General features: G+C 39.9%; 2 protein-coding genes across 2 annotated transcripts; one reads left to right on the top strand and one right to left on the bottom strand.

Moving 5' to 3' along the window:
- Positions 1–2,801: 2,801 nt before the first annotated feature.
- lman2la (lectin, mannose-binding 2-like a) lies at positions 2,802–7,110 on the bottom strand (the record flags this gene model as incomplete). The annotated part of the gene is made up of 9 exons (XM_079234977.1): positions 2,802–2,944; positions 3,111–3,239; positions 3,578–3,692; positions 3,981–4,142; positions 4,723–4,805; positions 4,883–5,000; positions 5,862–5,980; positions 6,845–6,921; positions 7,061–7,110. The coding sequence occupies 9 exons, from the start codon at positions 7,108–7,110 to the stop codon at positions 2,802–2,804; spliced, it is 996 nt and encodes a 331-aa protein (XP_079091103.1).
- A 1,736-nt stretch (positions 7,111–8,846) lies between these two features.
- mtfp1 (mitochondrial fission process 1) lies at positions 8,847–13,408 on the top strand. Its single transcript, XM_079235002.1, has 4 exons — positions 8,847–8,957; positions 10,527–10,654; positions 11,267–11,499; positions 12,740–13,408. The coding sequence occupies exons 1-4, from the start codon at positions 8,888–8,890 to the stop codon at positions 12,804–12,806; spliced, it is 498 nt and encodes a 165-aa protein (XP_079091128.1). The 5' UTR covers positions 8,847–8,887; the 3' UTR covers positions 12,807–13,408.
- The last annotated feature ends 8,360 nt before the right edge of the window (positions 13,409–21,768 follow it).

Genomic DNA, 21,768 nt, shown 5'->3' with positions numbered 1-21,768 from the left:
ACTATAGCTGATTGTATATGGCCGTGTACCCCCTTCCTTAATAATAACTCTTTCTTATGTAACTGCATGTGTGGTTGTGATGGGAGTTTTTTTACTTGACAATGACTTCCCCCCTCCACCAGGCTCTGTCTTAGTAACCACGTAGCCAACTGCTCTGCATGTGGACCCTTGGAAACATCAGAGCACATCCACCCATGCAGACGTGTCTGCTACCCCCATGCTGCACAGATCGTGTGTGTAGAGACAATTTGGTTTCCCACTCTCAGGGTTATCTTTTAATGAGCAGTGCTAGAGCTCTAAATCAACACCTTTTTTGACCCACCTGTCTCATGAAGCCAAAGCAGTTCTTTCATGGTCGTTTCCCCCACAGTCGTCTGCTTTTTATTTCTGCATCACGCATCTCTGTAGTCTACTGTACTTTACTCAACTAGGCTATGCAAAAACGTAAACCTACGGTTACATGCTGCGACCCCTTTCTCGCACTCTGTGTCATTCGTCTGTGGTCTCCAGTACAAGCAATATAACTGAGTACTTGTGACACTGCACTGTACTGTAATCTACTTTGGTTGGTGTGCATACATGCATTTGTTTAAGAAAACTTGTAAAACAACAAACAACTTGTAATTCTACCTGCAATGACGTGAGAACGTAGGTTCAGTGTCCGCTGAGGGGCTTCAGTTAAAAAGCCATTCTCGTTTGTATATTCTTTTATTTTTCTGCCTGCATCCTCAACCACTAATACTTTCTACCCCTGACTTATGGATAAACCACATTAAGATATTTAAACCTGAGGGGGAAAAAGTTGAATATATTGTTTTCCTTGGAATATTTCATGTTTGATATCTGTAATCCATTTGTCACTTTTCCATCCCTCATGTTTGTTGCACTAATTCAATGTGTTGGTTTTCTCAGTTAAAGCAACAGCGCTGCTCTTTTTCACAGACTTTATCCACAGCGCCATCAATTACAAATCTTTTATATATTATACATATGAAAGACCTCAACATGGAACACAGTCAGCTTAAATTTAGACTCATCCGCCTGATACAGGCACACGCTGAACCGATCGGTCATCGTTTCTGTCAAACAACTTTTTTCCTTAACCACAGAATAATACCAACGGGATGAGATGCGGTGGTTGAGCTTTTTTATTTTGCCAAAATGAGAAACATCCTAGTTTGAGAAGGAAGCGGGACATTACAAACACAGACTGTTTCTACATTGTTTTGCTGATACCTTTAAACAAACTAAAGTTAGTAAAGTGGTAAAAGAGAAACTTTTTAAAGCACTGAACGCTTAAAAATCCTTTGTTTGATTAAGAAGTCTGCTGTGTACTCGTTGGGTCATCATTTGTATTTTATTTTTTTAATAAAACAAAGCTTGGCACTCAACTGACCAATGCGTGCCATTTCTTGACTCAAAACCTTTTCCATTTATCTCGAGCAGCCTTTTGCTCCACCCTGGTATGTTGTAAACATTTCAAAATCCTGTAGAGAGAAAAAACTGTTTCCTTGAACAAACAATAACCATGTCGGTCTTGTTTGGTCTTTTTAATGAGGCAATATAAATCACTCGGGACAAAGACACTGGATGGAAACATACAGAATATGAAAATAAATAAAGTAGGGAGGTTGTCAAAGTGGCTCCAGGGGGGAAAAAGAGGAAGTCCTCAGTCATTGCACAATTGAAAACAAAGCACCACCTAGAAATACATTTGATGTTGACATGAGGGCTGTAACCATTTCCACAACAAACAAGAACAGTGGTCCGGGTCAAACGGACCACAGCTCGCCAACACCTCCATCCAAAGGAGGCAGCTTGTTCAGTTCTGTAAAAGCATGCGTCGTATGACACAAACACAGCGGTGGTGTTTTTACAAAATGAAAGAAACACAAACAAAAAGTAATTTTAGTGTTCAATGTGCAAAGTAAAAGGAAATAGTGCCAATAAATGAGCCGTTGTTAAAACTCTTCAGTGCAAAGTTCATTCCTGGCATTTTTTGCTCGAAACTGAACAACATTTTTTTTTTTTTTAAATAAACACATACAATCTGGAGAAGGGAACAGTGACAGATTGAAATGAAATATTTCATAAAATACAAAATCGTTGCAACATGCATCAATGAGACTGGCCAGTTTTCCATGTAAACCAAGCGCGGCGGTAGCCTGGACGATTCAGGAAAACGATAACCTCAACAAATATCATGTGTACTACAACTACAGGGTGAGAATATTCAGCATACTATATAGCATATAGGGGAGTCAAAATGATGAGTAGGTAAAAAGCACAGCTTTTTCTAAAGCAAAGAAGAGTAGAGATGCATCTTTAAGGATCAAACAGTAAAGATGGCATTATTAGTTTTTACTGCTATTTGGTTAGCGCTTCAAGTCATAATGTAGAGTAGGAAAACACTGGATACTTATATATTCATATTTCTCAAAGCCATGAAATCAACATTAGTGAACTGAGAATTAGCATATTTTTTTTTTTTTTACATTTAGCAAATGCAGAAAACGTGTAATGAGTACAGAGGTGGAGATGGTAAGGCCGAGTCTGTGTGTGTCGGGCAGGGGGCTCCGGACAAAGAGAAAGTCCTCCTACTGCATCGTGACGACCAATGGCAAAGTTGGACAATGGCTTTTTGTAGCAGGTGATGCATCTACTCCGTCTCCCGTCAAGAAAGTGTCCTCAGGATAAAACTACTGACCGACAGCAGTGTCTCTCTTTTTGTCTCGCTGGGTTGGGTCCACGGACCACAGCAGTCATCACAATCACCTCCTCCATTTCTTTTGTGTCCGCTCTCAGTAGAAGCGCTTGCGGCGGTTCTCGTTCCAGTGGCTGTAGATCACCAGGCTGATGACGATGAGGAAGATACAACCCAGCATGCAGAAGAGCGCGGTGAAGAAAATGGCGATTCCACTCATCCCTTCTTCAATGTGACCCACTGGAAGAGAGAGGACCACAGTCAAAAGGAAGGAAGGGTGAAAGCGGGTGGATGGAGAGATGACAGGGAAGGTGATACAAGATGGAGGAGACTACACGGAGCAGAAAGAAGACAGAAGGAGAGAGGAAGAGAGTGGCGTTCTTGTAATTGTGTGTATCTTTCTTACATCGGAGTAGCTCAATGTTATCCACGCTGGGTATAGTGATCTCCTCTTCATCCTCCTCCTCCTCATCTTCCTTTGGACTCCGCAATACCGTCAGTTGGTAGAGTTTCAGGGAAATGATATCATGGTTATCTGTACATTGAGAATCACGGGAAAAAAATAAATAAAAGCATCAGGTGAGTTCAAGCAGAGCCTTTTTTTGCTAAATTTGTAATATTCTGATTACTCAAAGGATGGATTCTCCGAATTTTAACCTTAATTCCACGCATCAATCACAGCCTGACAAGCTACAATATATACACCAAGACTCTTGTGAGTGATGTCCGTATCTTCTACAAGGCTCTGTGTATCTTAAAGGTGTCACTTTGAAACTAGGAGAGAGAAAACAAGTATACAGTGAGACTGGGTAAACGGTTCTTTTTGAACCACCATCACTTGAGGAGCTGCTCGGCACAGTGAAAGCGTTTTACCTGAGAGGTCTCCCGTGACGGCTGTAGCTCCAAAATAATAGCCTTGGGGAAGTCGCACCCCGGGTAGGTCAAGGCAGTCCCTCCACTCATGTTGTCCGTCGATGTCGATCATCACCTGAAGAACAGAAGCGACTCGGTGACTTGAAGAGGATCACTGAATGTAAATACCAGTTTATACCAGTTCTGCGCCCAAAGGCAGGTTTATTGAGTTATATGAATGACTTTGTGAGTAAAGCGTAGAAACCCAGAAATATCTTCACATGGACTTAGCATTAAAAAAAAGGTGGCCTCAATAAAAAACTAAGTTTGCAAATAACAGGTTGGACAGTTGTGGTGATGAGCGAGTCTCTGCGTGTGCTCAGCACTGTTTTTAGGGAAGATAACTGCAGGCCGAGTCCCTCACCGTGAGCCTGCGGCGGACGTATCGGATGAAGAGGAAGGTGTCATGTTTGAGGTTGCGCACCATGGCGTTGCAGCCGCCCAGCTCTGAGGGCCGACCGTCCCGCTCGTGGTCGTAGCTGATGCTGCCGTTCCCGACCATGGCCAGAACGAAGGGGAAGATCCTCTTGCGGGCGCAGGAGGGGAAGAGAGAGATGAGGAAATACTCCTGACTTAAACTAGTCCCTCATCTTAGGCTGACGTGCAGCGGCATGCGGGCTTTTAGACTGACTAAAGAAAAGAGGCTCGACTCTTTCACCTGAATGACGTGTAGTTGCATGCTTTATTCATCACTATGTCAGACATTAAATACTTGTTTTTATTATTTTTGCGTTGTTTTGTGAGACTTTCAGAATTCATATTACCCTGATTAAGACACAGCAATTGTACAGGGATAAAAAAAAAAAAACACCAACAACAAAAACATGTCAGTATTGTTTAAAATGAAGGGTGTTTGAAGTCAGAGAAGCCAGCTTAAGGACCAACAGAGGCTGTACAGAGGTAAGACAGAAGTGGGATCATGTAAAAGCTGGTTACCTGTGTGCGAGGAGTATATCTTTTCTTCTGCGCCTGACTCAAATGGTTACACAAAAGAACACAAAGAAAGCCCTTTTACACAAATTTGCAAGAACACTTGTCCCCGGCTTGCCCTCAACCCTGTACTTCCCCACAACACCGGAGTTATGAGCAGTGCTACTCCATCATACCTCGAGGTGTTTCTCCTCATTGGGATACGTGTCCACAAACACGCCCAAGCCAGTGAAGTTGTCCATATTTCCAAATACAGGACCTGTAAAACAATAAGAGGGCAGAGTGTTGACAAAAGTCTTTTTAATGAGATGAAGTAAGACGTCCTTGAGCGCTTACCTTTCTGCACACGTTCTTTCGTGTACCAAATGGCCAGCCCATCGCCATTCAGGTTCTTCTTTCCTTTCCCGTGAATCTTAAAGTGCACCTGCATCTCCCAGTCCGTCAGATGGCAAGGCTAGAAACACACACACAGGTTAAATAAAGCTGCTGAAACAAACGCACAGTGGCGGTCCAACAACTTGGCAATAAGCATACGAGACCAAAAAGAACCTGATGACCAAAACGTAAAATAGAAGCCTGGCTTCACTTTCATTTGTGTTTTCTTTAGCGCTGTGACACAGATTACTGGTTGGGTTGAGGTCACGGCAAGAGGAAACACAAATCAAACATTGAGTTGAGTGGCATTCGGACATAGAGACATGACCCGACCACAGTCACGGGCAGCAGATGATGAGGGTGTTTATTGTGATTTTGTGATAAGATCCAACAGGGTTAGATCATCAAGGAAGATGTCAGACTGTCTGAAAGCATAAACCAGTTGCTAAAACATCACTCCACACCAAACCCATACCTAATCTGTATTTTACTGGCTAAACATAACACATATAGCGTGAGGCATACAGTAAATATTATTTAACAAGCATTAATAGCCAGTATAGCCACTGCTGTACAACTCTTGTTGATATTTCCAACCCTTTGATAACTTGCTAGGTATGCACAATGTTTATCAGCATTTGTTATGATACGGGTAGACTAAATACTAGAAACACCTCTCTGAATAACACAATACAATTCAGCAGAATCACAAACAATGCTGTAGCTTTTATCAGGGTAAGATATACTGCAGGACTGTTTTATTAGACTGCATTAGTTTGGCTTCAAATAATAAACTGGCAATTGAGTGTACAAGCCCGTTTCACTTCCTCTAGTATTTGAGGGCTCTAACCCTCCCTCTCGTCTGCATCCTGTGGCTACTGGCTCTGAATATAATTTAACTCTTGCATAGCACAAGACAGTAAGCAGTATGTATACTCACCAGGCGGCTCCATACTGCCCCCTGCCGGCTCTGCATGTCAGGTGTGAGCCGCACCTGGTCGGTGGTTACCATGGCATCACCCATAAGCTCCCAGTGCGAGGAGCCTAAGGATCCCACACCTGAGAGCACACAACCAGTGTGAGCACAGATGACACAGCACAATAGATCAGTGACCCTCTGTGACTGATCAAAACTTTTGTTTGAGGGAGAAAAGGTAGAACTAAAAAGGTCTTTATAAAAAGGGAAAAAATGGGAACATTTTGTATATATACATACACATACAGACATACAGTATGTGTATATAGAGATATATATATATAATATAAATGTATATGTATATATATTATATATGTACATACATAAATATATACATATATATTTATACATGTATATATCTATGTATATATACATACACATTAATATATAAATATATATTTATATCTCTCTCTATATACACATACTGTATATATATATATATATTTATATACACACAGATGTAAAGCTATATATAAACATACTGTAAACATATACATATATATATCTATATATATAGATATATATGGAGATATACATATATGTATGTATATATACACATATGTAGCTGTTATATATACATATACACACAGATACACACACACACACACACACACACACACACACACACACACACACATATATATATATATATATATATATATATATATAATATATATATATATAGATAGATAGATAGATAGATAGATAGATAGATAGATAGATAGATAGATAGATAGATACTGTGTTAACAGTACAACAGACTGAATTCAACAGTGGCAAGATTCCTCTGAGGAATGAAAGCGTTGTGAAGCAAATAGAACATTACAGAAGAACAGACATGAACACATGTACGAGTCAGATGGTCATGCGTTGTTCTGGAAACATCTGTCCCTCAGCCCGCCCGCGTGAGCCCCGCTGTGGTATATATAAGGCTGAGATAGCGTTACCTTGGTAAGGCTTGGAAAGGGAGTACTCCCGCTTCAAAAACTCTTCCATTTCGTGATCATCGTCGGCAAAACACCGACTTGTGGCAAAAATAAGGAAAGCAAAAGTCCAGCATGATTTAAAAGACATTATTTTCCGTCTGAATGGTAATCTCGGCTCCCAATAATTATTTCTACTGCTGCCGGCAGCCATCGTAGGTCAAAACTCAGCCCACTAACTCGTGAGCTTCCTTCCCATTGGCTGACTGTGTGGCATGGCTAGCCACCATTGGTCCCTGTGAGTGTCAATCAAAATGCACGCTTTTAATTGGATGTACTGTGCTATAGTCGTTTTAGATAAGTGTCAATAATGAGAATTAATCAATTAATTAATTAAATTGGAAGTATGCACCAGCTGTAATTAGGTAAAACATGACATTGTGATAATCTTAATCCTATTAGCAATTCTGGTATTTATTTGGGAAACCAATACAGTCTTCCTCCTCATACATACCTGGGACATTCATGAACAGATAACTTCAGGGTAAATGTATCTTTTGACCCCTGTGACATTCCTTCTCTCAGCTCTTAATAATCCATCTGCTTATTGTTTTGTAATTCCGGTACTAAAGATGGAGGTGCCGTATAATTAAACAGTAGGTTGCTATATATATATATATATATATATATATATATATATATATATATATATATATATATATATATATATATATATATATATATATAGTGACCTGTCTATCTGGCTGCTGCTACTAAGCTTGCACTGTAGTCTTCTCCACTCATTTGCAAAACTAAAAGACACAAATGATGTGGGAAAATGAATCCCCAGATAATATAATATTTTTGCTTTAGTCCATGTGTATCAAGTAGTCATGTACTTAATAATTTATCATTAAAAAACAAGAAACACAGAATGAAGAAAAAATCAAGGAATGAAGGAAAAATGCTTTAAAAAAGCCATGGGGTGATTATTGTCATCAGGTGATTATTTAATTCATGGGTGAGTTTTACAGGGTTCATACACATTTTGACCAATGGATTTCCATGACTTTTCCATGACTTTAAACCAAATTTCGACGACCAAACATTTTGTGAAATCTCGGTGTATACATGAAAAAGTGAGAAATTGTAGTATTTAAACGAACAATGAGGATTCCACAGCATACAGTATAGCTTAAATCACACAAATGAATGAGAGATAATAGTTTGTTTAAAAGAATACACATTTATATAGATGCCTGTATGTATGCCTGCTTATATTTTGAGCGTCTTTCTTTTAAAAGCATATTAATTATTTCAAACTTAGCGTAAATGAACGACATGAATAAAACACATTTCCATGACTTTTCCCAAGCTTTTGGGATTTATTTGTTATAACCATTTTAAAATTCCATGACTTTTCCAGGTTTTCCATGATCGTACGAACCCTGTAATTAATTGTAAGTAATTTGTTTAGTGTAAAAAAAGTCCTACATTCAAGATTAAAAGTACAAGTACTTGCTGGGCAGAATAGAACCTACTTGAGAGTTATATTCTCTCTCTCTCTCTCTCTCTCTCTCTCTCTCTCTATATATATATATATATATATATATATATATATATATATATATATATATATATATACACAATCGTATCACTGATGCTTTGTATATAAGTGTTATTCCATTGTTACTTCTGATGTAGGCCTAAGTGGATCACATTAGCTATACTTTGGATTGTTTAATCTATTGCACAGCATCATATGTCATAGGTTGATCATGTGTTTTTTTTAGTTTGTTTGTAAAAATCTTGATCTGTAATTAATTAACATCTCCCGCGGTTAGATAGGTGTAATAATTGTAGTTTACAGTGACATGAGGGGCAGTAAAGTGAAGCAGTAGTTTTGCTGCCACCGTGTGTTGAGCAGCCAGTCGGATACAGCATCCGTGTGTAGAGTTAACTCCACGCCCCCTTCATGTCCCCGCGGTGTGTCGGATTTCTCGCTGCTCTCACCGACTGTATGTTGTAGTGTTACAGCACTGGGGGATGGATTGAAGGAAAGAAAGCATGGATCCCATAGAAGAAAAAACGAGCAAAACGGTCGACATATACCGTGATACATGGGTTCGCTTCCTAGGTATGTATTGGCAGATTTGTATAACGTGTCACCTGCTTTCCGTAAACAGAATGTAATGAACAGTATAGGACAGTTAACGCTGCACTTACTTGGGTCGTCATGACCCTGGAGCTGCATGTCAGACGCGAGCTAGCTGGAAGTTAGCAGAGCTGCATAACCTCTGTTAAAAATCTATTTATAGCGAGGTCATTTTACTCTCACAGAGCGCTATGCCTTGTTTCCATACTTGATGTTAACTGTAATGTGTGGCGTTAGAGTTGTGTCTGTATCACAGGTCTGCCTCAGTAAATGTTGCTATTTCGCAAGTTGAGACAAGTGACTCACACAACCACAAAGAAACGCCCGTAGACATGACCAGACTCCTGCGGAAGGTACAACTTCCTGTTTTCCTGGCTGTTCTTCGCTAGTTGAAACACTGGGGTCGTTACGTACGTCGGTTACACTGTCACCCAATGAGCTGTTAGCTGAGAAGGTCAGGTACAGTAAAAAAAGAAGAAGAAACTGAAGGTCATTCATACTGCAGCAGCAGTTCTCCTGGTGAACATGATTTAATCTCCTGCTCTTCCGCAGTTTACATTGGCCAACAGCGTTTATCCCCATCATAAAATCATAATCTAGTTGCTCACATCTGTAATCCTGTCTGTGCAGTTAGACATCTTTATTGACATGAGCCATGCACATTGACAGTTGAAAAGAATAGTTCAATTCATAGAGTTGTCACATTTCACGCGTCGATATTTAACATTAATATAATACTGCATATTATATTTTCTCCCTTGAAATTGGTATTCTTGGTACTTGGTATTTTTATTTAAAATAAAAAAACTGGGATAGTGGATATGCAACAAGAAATGGATCAAACCTGAATTGTGATTTTATCGAATTGAGCAAGGGGGGAAATCCTACAATCACCTTTTGTAAAATATTGATGTCATCGCAGCCATTACTAACCTCCATGTTTATGCACAGACCACATATTCACTGACACAGACATTGAAATAGCGAATCATGAAAAGGTAACCTGAAGCCCGGTAAGAATTGGACCGTAGCCTATTGTGCCAGGGCAGGGCGTTTTTGTTATCATAACTGAGGGCCTTGCTGAAAGCTAATCTTATCTGGGCTGTTATTATGTTTTATTATACCAGCAGCTCTTATCAGCTTATGCTCACAGGTGCTTCTGAAGCTTCAGATTCAGAAGTTACTTTGCAGTAGAGCTTTGGCCGAGCTCCAGAAAGTTGTCTTGTTCAATTATAATTCACAAATGATTAATCTGAATCTCATTTTGGTTGTATTGCCTTAAGCATATAATTAAAACAAAGACGCCCACTTCTTTGATGTTTTTATTAAGGAAAGTCCAACTCTCCAATATCTTGTATCTTGCTGGATATGCACTGGAATATATATACATGTATGCTCCCAGATGTGACCACACTGAAAAGCTGAGCTTTTGAGTGTTTAATGCGCTGCCCTGTTGCTCAGAATAACATAAACGTATCGGAAGTTATGATGAAATAAGAGGAGACTAAACAGGTTGAAGTCTTATTGGCATTTCTGCATGTGTGCCCACAGGCTATGCCAATGAGGTCGGGGAGGCTTTTCGTGCTCTGGTACCAGTGAGCTTTGTGTGGGGCAGCTATGCTGTGGCCACCGTGTACGTTACTGCTGATGCTGTGGACAAAGGGAAGAAAGCAGCTGTGGTAAGATTTAGCATTTGTCATTTTGTATGTGTTGTTTTCATTAATAATCATATTGGTACAAATTTGGATTATTATGTAATGAGGAAGAAGTGTAAATAAATATTAGGTCAACGTTATTTTAGATCAGGATTTGCAGGGAATTACCAGATTAATCTAAAGGGTCATGTGATGCATTAATAGAAATATATTCATGCTACATAAAGTTATACTTTTACTATTCTTCTTGTGTTATTGGATGCCCTTTTACTGTTTCAAGACTCTATAAATGATTAAAATTCAGTTAGAAAAATCACACTTTGTTTCCAAATGGACATTTGGAGATCACAAATGGCCAAACTTTTGTGGAAGGTACAACTTCCTGCTTTCCTGGCTGTTTTTCTCTAGTTGAAACACTGGACATTTGAAACAAATGGACATTTGGAGATCACAAAACAAACACATTGGGAAACCATCAGGTTAGATAATCAAATGGAAACCAGGTCCCTGAATAAAGATGCTAGAACAGAGAAACTAGGCATTCAAATTATGAATAAATGATATTATTTTGTGAATACGTCATTGCAATTGCTGTGGCCAGGCCTGATGTTCTGCTTCTGCATCTCTTCCTCAAAGGCCCACGGCGACAACCCAGGGAAGACAACGCGGGTAGCGGTGGCAGTGGTGGACACGTTCGTGTGGCAGGCCCTCGCCTCTGTCATCATACCGGGCTTCACCATTAACCGAGTGTGTGCCGCGTCCCTGCACCTGCTGGGAAAAACCACAAAGTGGCCCCTGCCCGTCCGCAAGTGGACCACAACAGCTATAGGCCTCTCTACAATCCCATTCATCATTAGTCCGATAGACAGGTACACACAAGTGTTCTTTGTATTCGTGTTTGCTTATGTGGTTGCTCATTATGTTAGATTTCATTTGATGGGTTTGGCCGCTCAAACGTTACTTGCCAGAGCACCAAATGTGCATTAATCTGCCACTGAAAATAGTCCCCACTATTTACTTTCTTTCAAGTTCAAGACCTTTACTTGTTGCAGTGACAAACAAAAACAAAATGAAAAACACAAATAATAAAAACCCACAACAGTAAAAAGTGAGCACATGAAGTAAAACAAATATTAGTTTACAATATTAGTTAAATTGCAGAGAATGTCCACTGTATGTGTTAGTTTTGGCTGAGGCAGCAACTTAAATTCAAGTTCAAGGGGAAGAAGGACTTCACTGTCACATCTCTAGGATTCTGCCTTCTTTGACTACGGTTTGTTGTACAGTTCAGAAAAAAAGTACCAATCATTTTGCTTCCGACTCGTCACCCTTGTTAATGACTCATTTCTCTGCGGGGTTGATGGATGCCTACCAGAAAATATTGTTTGAGTGATGTTTGCTAAAAACTGCAGTGCTCAGCTGTTTAACAAATTACATTTTTACGTCTTAAAGGAGGAACAAATGGGGTTGAGTGCCTCAGATTGAGGAGAGTGTTTTGGTCCTTTCATGAAATTTGTTGACGATGAGAAAAATGTAGAATAAGAGAAAAAAAATATTTTCAATCGATAAATGTCTGTTAAGTTGCAATCTATTTAGGTTACACAATGCCGATTGAGTTCATGGCCCACAGATGAAAGGTCTTGCATCTGCAGTATTATGGACTCTCTGTCTGTGGCGACATTCCAGGGAAAAGGTGACATTAGGATCTCTGGGATGTGAGCTCCAATAACACACCTGCAAATACTGCTTATCGCCATAGGGGCCACGAAAGAGAGCAAAACAAAGCTCTTTGAGAGTGTAATTTAAACATCATGCTTTTGAAAGCGTTTATTATACTCCCACTCTACTTTCATTCTAATATAGTAAACAAAAAGGTTGGTCTTCGCACCAATGGCAATGACACAAAGTCACATGACTGCGTTATGGAGCCACAAACAAAGTATAACAACATAGTAGTTACATTATACCCATTTAAAAAAGCATTGCGACAGTTGCTCTTGTTGCGTGAGAAGAAGTTTTCATAGAACACTTCTGCTTTTATGAAACGGATTCAGAAATGCTCTAATAAGTGTCCCAACATTGCATCGTTTCCCTTTTTGTACGCTGCAGGTCGGTGGATTACCTGCTCGATTCGAGCCTTCGGAAGATCTACCACGAGGAAGAGAAGGACAAATAAGGACGGATCATGCAGGACAGGTGTCCAGTACTGGTGCTGGAAACCACTCCAGTCGACGTGGATCTGTTCTTGTTGTCCACCAATGTGAAGCACTAAAGAATGGTGAAGAATTTCATGAAGCAGGACTCCACAGTTGGTCACAAATACATAATAAACTAGATTTTACTACAACATTAAAACATTTATATAAGTAAGTTGAAAGGGAATTCCTGCTTCATGAAATATCTCCTTGGGATCCTTAATCTGAACCTCTCAGGGCAATCTGGATAGCGACACACCAAAAAAACCTGCTGAAACAGGAATGTTACAGTATGCAATATGTTTAAATATTCACAGTGAAGTCCTTCTTCTTGAAATATTCTTCGGCAGGGACACAGTGTGCTGTTATATTCCTGTGATCCTCCTTTCAGAGAAAGCCTCTAAGGTTGCCCTCGTGGTTTAGAGTCATAAACTCACTCCATGTCCAGATGTTGAGGAGATTAAAGACAAATCCACACTTGTTGTGTTTATTAGCCAGATTCAGTAGTTTCATAATGACAGGCCAAAAAAAAAAGAGCCAGTTTGCTTTAATGTCCCTCTTATTCTTGACTTCTTTAAAGTTTGTCTTTGACCATTTCTGGTTTCTTTCTGAAAACAAAAGTGTCTTTTTACTTTGAAAACATGTTTCAAGTGTCTTATGCACTTTTCCTTTTTTTATTTGACCTTATGTTGGTGATGGGAGCCAATGTTTGCACTGGGAGCATTTTTTACACCACGGTTACACATCATATTATTCTTAATGCTATATGGTTATCTGAAACTCAAAATATTTGTAGTTACACAACGTAGAACTTCGCAAGTATTTAAATTATTTGTGTTAAAACGTTCGGCAACTGTAACTTATTTAAAACGGATTTGAAACTTGTTTGACTGAATAAGCTTTTTTCATTCATTCACATTCAATTTATTTGAACTTCATAAATACTCGTGGAGGTCAGTGCCTATGCAGAAACGGGTTTTCAGGATTCTTTTAGAAATTTGCAGATTCTGTAAGCTTTTATAATTTCCAATGCTTTTCTTTGAGGAGCCAAGTCATATACTGTATCTTATGCTGAACTATGCAAGGGAAACCTGGGAAGATGTGTACACATGTGCGCTTCACACATTACAGGGATGGTTCTCCTTTCAAATTAAGGTTCAATGATGTTGTGAAATAAGAAGGGAACGCTGATACTAAATGTAACTTGAAAATTAGGCAAAGTGGAGCATGCTGTATTGTGAATGTTTAACATTGCCATTTTGTTCTGTCGATGTACAACTCTAGCAATAACCTTTTTTGTGTCACACAAAATCCTGTTTGCTGTTCAGTTTATCGTGGATGGAGAAATGCTGAAAGATGAGACTGTGATTTGTAGCTCGGGGTGCACCAATAATGTTTTGACTTGCTGATGTTTAATGACCAGATCAGGACACCATGCACAATGTTTGTGGTTGTATTGCCGCTTTGACTGATCTTAACACGCGTGCATAAGACTCAAGTTTACTTTTTCCTTCTGTAAGTTTAAGGGTACAGACATTTTTTTTATGTCAGGCATTTTCACTTGTCATAGCAGAGAAAGCACAAGAGTACACATGTTTTTTTTTCCCCAGTAAGCCAGTGAGTCAATGTGTATCGCAACATGACAGGTGCCCTTAAATGTGATGTTATTAATGTGATTTTCCTGCTTTGATAAGCGTATTGGTGCATCCCTTGTGGAAAATCTATATATTCATGTTCAATTTTTACACTTCAGATTGTACACAGGACTTCATTGGATTTTTATTGTTACATGCTCAAAATGAAAATGAACGGCTTCCTTTTTCTGAACTTGTTTTCAATGTTTTTCTCATGTGGCATTGATTTTCGGAAGTGGGTTTTATGAGTCACATTTTCAGTCTTAACTGAAAAAAATTATCAAACCTCAAACTTTGTTCCATGTTCACAATGTGGGGATACATTTTTTTTCAAATGTGAAAGCAGCTGTTGAAAGCTGAAGCTCCATTCATTACAATGGATAGCCCATATTCAGCAGTTCTGCTCTGTAACACCTTCTGACACACTGGAGAAATAAAGAAAGTCTTGAAATAAATCAAAGTCTAAAATACCATGATATAGTTCAGTGTGGAGTTCTTGTAAAGTCTATTGGCTCTGTGTTTTTTTTTGTTTAGCATTTCTGCTGTTATGTTCTTCTACATTACAAATATTGACAACAATAAATGCAGAGGCACTTTGCAGATTTGGGAAGTAATGGTTGACAACTCAGTTATCGACACGCAGTCGGCTTCAAGGCCTTCCTCTGAGATTTCCTTTCCACAGTGTGATTTCAAGTGGCAGCGCAGCAACTTGCTCAGAGTGCAGCCACAGTTTCCACTTCCTGAGTAACCGTTACATTCAGATGAAAGCGACGTAATCCAAGGGGCTGTTTAAAGTTTAAACCAATGAAATGGAAGCACTCAAAGGCACATCAGACCAGCAGTGATTTGAGAGTCTGGTTGCACTTATTTATCTTGATTGAGTCAGGAGGCCACAGCTGATGCCAATTCTGTAAATGAAGAGCCCACTTAAAGGGCTAAGGAAGCACGAGCAGCTGTAGGCACAGTCATGTCGCTTCTTCATTTTGTGTTTGTGGCGCTTTTGGCTTCGTCAACCGCTCAGGCAGGTAAGAAGAAACTTGTAATCCCCATCGTCGTTTGATCAACTTCCTTTATTTTTATTTGTAAAGAAGGATCTTGCTGAAAGTTTTCTCTCCGTCTCCTCCATTCCTCCATCTCTTTGCATCCACAGGCATTCCTCAATACATCCAGGGCCAGTGGGTTATCACTGAAGAGACTCCTCTGTATGATGACACCGATGGAGCATTTCTAACCATAAAAGAGCAGCTATGGACCGATGGCCCACCAGAAGTTGTTGACCTGGTGACGGCGGAGTACCAGGACTGGCCGACGACTCCAGAACCATATTCTATGATGGAAGAAGGTGACTGTAGTGCATTTATAATCCAGAGTAACCTAGTCCCTTTTTGAAACCGCTCATTACAGACTGCGTTCACTGATTTTGTTCTGTTTGATCCAGATGATGGCGCAGAATCGGCAGTGTGGAAAGTCATCCTGGTAGTGAGCATCTTGCTGGTGTCTGTAGTGGGATCTCTGAGTGTGGCCTATTACATGTGTGTCTGGAGAGGAGGCAGGATCCACTATCAGCCTCAGAAGTTGGTTTATACTTAAAAAAAAATAAATAAAGTGAATTATGTCAACTATTCTCAAGGAGTCTCATTTTATGTTTGTCATTTTATGATTTGTGGCTGTGCTATAGGCAGAGCCAATCGGAGTGTAAAGCCAATGCACATATTTACTGATGTGCTCTTGAGTCTTCAGTCAAGACAATGACCATCCAAAACTGCTGCCTAATCTTGTTATCGATAATGATAAATGGCTTGTTTTTTCGGAACTTTGTCTAGCTTAAGTTTTTACGTGTAGTTTTTAAAAGCATTTTACTTGCGTCAAATATATTGAAACGTCTACCTTTTGGGTACTTGAACTCTTTAATACCCCAAATGCATGTTTTACATCACCGTACTCTCTAGCTTTTTGCATGTCAAGTGTTTATCATCTTGGCACATGTCATGCAGCCATAAATGTCTCTTTAAAATGAAATTGTATTGTTTCGGTTTTAAATTTAGAAATCCTCAAACGTATGTAAAGGCTTCTCTTAAAAGCAATCTTTGTCAGACTAATCCTGTGCTCGGTAATGGCCACTAGAGGTCATTAACATCATGTTTGTACCATTCTCCTTCATCCTCTTGACAGAACTCAAGCTTAAATGGGAAATAAAGTGACCCCAGTGCATCGAAGCCCTCACTTTGGCCTCCAGCACAAGGTTCATGACTCAAATCTCAGTTAGGCCGTAGATGTATCTTTGTCCTTTAAATACAGATGTTAAAGTATAAGATTGGCTTAATTAAGATCTGGCCAATTGCCACATGATTATTTCTGGTGTGCATATGTATGTATTTAGGAACTACATTCTTTTGTTGAAAGTAATATCGATCACTCGTGTGAACTTTGACAGTCATGGTATCGGGCCTAGCGCTGCTCAGTCTCCTGTGCCTTGATAATAAAAGTTGATGTAGCTTTTTCAAGGAAATACTTACAGGGCCTGTTTTCTCTTCACCCACCAACCGAAGCTCTTCTCACTTTGTGAACTTAAGTTTACATTATTGTTCACTGCCTTTGGCAAACATTTTCTTCTTCAGAAGAATTTATCTTCATCAGAATTGGCAGACAGGCTCTTGGCAAAACCAGCCCTTACTGTGGAAAGTAAAGAGTAATGTTTTAATCCAGTGTCGAGCCAGCAAGCTCAGATCAAATCCACAAACATTTACAAGTCCCCCTTGAGCAATATCAGGTGGCATTAGGGGGCCCAAGGAGACAAAAAGCTGATGAATTGAATTAATCTCCCCTCCCGTGATGGATGGGCCTGTTTGCAGGGGGCTGGAAAATGGGCGCATTGTTCATCTGTCACTCAGATTGCCATGTCCCTCTATGATTTGTGCCCGAGTTTTGAAGGCCACAAGTGGCTAAAAGACCTCCCTCTCTCCTTCTCACTCATCTCAGCACTTTTTTTTTTTCATGAATTCCCAGCCTTTCAATTGCCTCCACCCCCACACTGATATCCATAAAGCCATTACAGAAGAAAAAAAGTCTTCTCTCAGGACAAACGAGCACAAATATCTACCACTCTTGCTTTATTCTATATACAGTTTGGGGGGGTGAATTGTATTTTGCAAGGTGTCCATTTCAGATACAAAATCCCATAACTGTGTACACATAGTCCAATTCTAATTTTCAAAAGGTGTGTAAAAATAAGTCTTCTTGATAAATCATGTTAAATATAAATGTTTTTGTATTCTCCTTTGGGTTTACATGCATAATTCTGTTGTATTAAAGTATATGTTGAACAGATAAACTTATGTCATGCCTGAATGTATTTTCACAATGTTGGTTGTCGTCTTTTCTTGCTTTAACTGTAAGGTCCATATAAGCACAAAGTGGAGGAGCTTTGCTTTTAACTGGAACTCTCATTTGAGTTGCCTTCTTTGGGTTTCCAGACTTCCTAGCTGTTATTATGTTTTCATTTAAGATTACATGATTAACATGAGTGTTCTATGCCGCTCGACATTTTATACAAACAAACAAAATGTGATCCAGTTTTGGCAATGAACTTGTCTTTTTCCTCTCTTTTCTAAGACACAGAACCTGTTGGTCCCCCTTGGGGGGCAACCATCTTGGCTCTGGGTCTTTAGACTCCATTGTTTCTCTCAAGCACCTGCCCCTTCAAAGGCACCTGCTCCTCTATGGGAACAGGTGCTAAAAGGTGATTCAATAGAGAAAACACAGCTCTGATTTCTTCACTGCTTTTGTGCTATGTGTGGATTACAAATTGAGATAAGATATTATCTGCTGCCTGAGAGCAGAAGATACTGGAGAGGACTGAATAGAAGGTAAAGCCCTCGCTGCCGTGAATGAATACTGTAAGTAAGTGACTATTGATGTGCAACTGTACAGGTCCTCGGCCGAGAATCACCCAAAAACTTTACCAGAAAGTAAACAAGACGAGTCGACTGTCATCCCAGCTTCTCTGTAAGGTCGTTCTTGGGCTAAAGTTAGCATGCTAACATGCTCACGAGGAAAATAATACCCAACATGCTGATGTTCAACAGGGATATATATAAATATATATCAATATTTCATTAGTTACGATGGTGGTTAGAACAATGCTCCTGTCCCCCCCCACCCCCACCACCCTCTCTCTCTCTCACACACACACAGCTCTCAGTGCCCCCCTTTAGTGAAGGATATGTTTGCGTAAAGGCCACTTTAAGGGCAGTAACTGAAATGTTTAACGCTCGCTCGTCGATTTATTGAGGTCAGCAGAAGGCTACGTTTTGAGGGACACGAGAGCAGGCTATGTTTGGATTGATTTTCATGAATGATTTTATGCTGTGAGCAAAAGACAAACAAAAGACAACCACAAAGAAATAAGGCAAAGCCACAGAAAAAATGAAGGGCAAGGCCAGAGCCGTGTCACTGAGCATTAAACTAATAAATATCAGTTTCTGTCTGTATAACGGGGAGACAAAGAGCATGGAGAATCATGCTGATTATGCTGTTATGTGGATTTGATCAAGTTCTTTACTCTGGAGGGGGGTACAATTAGCACTTTGTTGGTATTGTAGTTAGTGATTTATTTTGAAATAGTATCTTTAGAAATTAAAGGCAAGCAACTTACAATTAATTGAAACATATTATAGGATGATAAATACAATATTTAGGCAAAGAATGCAGGGTCAAACTAATAATCGGCGTAAAGGACACATTGAAATAAGTAAAATAAAATAAATGATTAAACTAATACAGTTTTTTTTTAAACTGTAAAGTACCTTTTAGATCATTTTGGCACCCGCAAAATACAGCATTGCAAAATCAGGACTTTTATATTGGCACAGTGACTCCAGGAATAATTCTGATTCATGTGGATCAATATGTATTGTCTTAATAAAGAGCAACACGGCAGCTCTCGTTTCAACAGAGAAGCTGTCAGTGAAGAAGTGGTGATTCCTGATTCGACAGCGTACAGCGTGAGACAGGCTGTGTGCTCTGCATGCTGACAGAGAGCTCCATCTCTCTCTCTCTCTCTTTGTGAAATGAGTTAGGTGAACATGAAAACTGAGCAGACCTTCAGCAATACATTATGTATGAGGAGCTTGAAGGCTCCTACTGAATTCTGTTCAGGTGACATCAGAGGATGCAGCCAAGTGGAAATGCTGGCTGGTCACTTAAAGCACACTATCTGTGGTAATATTTCTACATGAAAGCGCAGCATGCGGCTTGGGCTACATTCTTCTACTTGCAGGTTGAAATATGCAATACAACCAGGTTTCTATAGTGGCCACAGAGGAGGTTTACTGGGGCAACAGGGGATTAAAGGCCTTGCTCTAACCTTCAGGCTATCTCCTACCTTGCATAACTGTAAGCTGCCATTTGCAATTTAAATTAAAATCTATATTTTCTTCTCGCACTTGATTTACTAGTTACAGTATTTCTGCAGTCATCATCCTCATCCACAGCGTATAAGAGCAAGCTTGCAGCACACACATCATCTGTGTATCAGTGAGTTTGACAGCCTGACATAATTCCAAAATCAGATAACAAACCATATGACCACCCCCAATCTTCTGTTGTTATGAGATAACATCTAATTTCCCTTCTCTCGAGTAATCCTACAAAGACATCGTCTGCTCACCGTGAAATCAATATGCTGCGGAAACACCATTACAACAGTCTTCACAGTGCTTTAGTGAATCATACGAGATCACAGATGAACATGCACACACAGAGAGACACACACACACGCGCGGCCAGGTGCGCATACACACCGGCACCTCCAGTGTGTCCTTTGATACAGCCGGACTCATTCAATAGTACAAGAGTGCTCAGTGTAATTCAGTTGGGCCTCAGAGCCCAGGGACGAGTCTTTGGCACGTTGAGAAATGTGCATAAAATCACACGAGACGGAACCAGTATCAGGATGAATTATAATTAGTGTAGTGGGCTCACTGGGGAGAGGGGATCACGATCAGTAGAGTGCATCCTTTGCTGACAGATGGACAGTAGGCTATTGTCATTAGAAGCAGAGTACAAAAGGAGGGAACATCTATCTTCACAAGGCAGGACAGGCAACATAAATATATCAAAATATGTCAACATTAGCGACAACATTAGCTAATTAGCTCTGAACACAAAGTACAGCTGAGGCTGATGGAACGTCATTAATTTATCAGGTATTTGGCCACAAACCAAAGAATTAGAGAAAATTAAATGTTGACCTGCAACACATGAAAGGTGATCAAAGAGGGTACAAGTCATGCTGTGGAGACCATGGCTACCACGTTTTACAGCAATACAGCCAAGATATTTAAATTAAAAACAAAAATGCCGACCTCATGATGGCGCTGAAGGAAAAGTGAGATTGATCACATCAAGTCAGTAGGATTCATCCTCTGATGACCATGAATGTGTGTTACGATTAGGTTGAGATATTTCAATACAAACTAACTTTTCTGCTGGTGGCACTGACAAGTGAGGGGTTCCTCAAAGTCATTAGGATTCATCCTCTGATGACCATGAATGTGTGTACAACATGTTGTGCCAAATCATTAAGGAGAGGCTGAGATATTTATATATAAACTAACTTTTCCTCCTGCTGGTGGCGCTCGAAAAGAAGTGAGGTCATTAGGATTCATCCTCTGGGGAAACTGAATGCCATTTCAACCATTCTAATAAAAATGCCAATCAAACACTGGTTCCTGCTTCTTATATATCTTTTGGACTGTTGGTCTGTTTTTCACTATGTCCTGCTATTTCATAGATTAAGTAATTGTAGAAAAAAAAATATCAACAGACTATATGATAATGAAAATAATCTGTAGCTGTTGACCCAGTTACAGGAATATAAGGTATACAGACACAAAGTACTCACTTGAGTTGTGGAGACAGACAGAAGTATATTTACGGTACCAGACATTTGGACAGTTGCAGTGAGTGTACAGTAAACTGACAGGCAGACAAGCGGTTGGACGGTCTCCTTCTGGGAGCAAAATCACAAGTGGAGTGGACAGTTAGAAAACCACAACAATGAACGTATGACAGTCCAAGAAGAGTTAGACCTATAGACGTCCTGTGATTTAAAGTCTCTCGCCCTCTCTCTCTTTCTCTCTCTCTCTCTCTCTCTTGCTCTCTCTCTCTCTGGCACTGCTATAATTTTCCTGTGTGGAATGATGGATGAGGCCGTGTCAGCCCATGTTCATTATAATGCACACCATCTATTCTTCTCAGCCAGACTCTCTGCGCTCCAGGAAATGCCAGAGAGGTATTGGAGCCGCGG

This window comes from Taurulus bubalis (genome assembly GCF_910589615.1).
Source record: "Taurulus bubalis genome assembly, chromosome: 19".
Classification (NCBI taxonomy): domain Eukaryota; kingdom Metazoa; phylum Chordata; class Actinopteri; order Perciformes; family Cottidae; genus Taurulus; species Taurulus bubalis.
This window is presented reverse-complemented; position numbering and strand designations above follow the sequence as displayed.

Excerpts from the sequence above, each read along its gene's own strand:
- mtfp1 (XM_079235002.1), top strand. The coding sequence starts at position 8,888 with ATGGATCCCATAGAAGAAAAAACGAGCAAAACGGTCGACATATACCGT. Across the intron at positions 8,958-10,526 it reads TACATGGGTTCGCTTCCTAG|GCTATGCCAATGAGGTCGGG; the intron begins GTATGTATTGGC and ends GTGTGCCCACAG. Across the intron at positions 11,500-12,739 it reads ATCATTAGTCCGATAGACAG|GTCGGTGGATTACCTGCTCG; the intron begins GTACACACAAGT and ends TGTACGCTGCAG.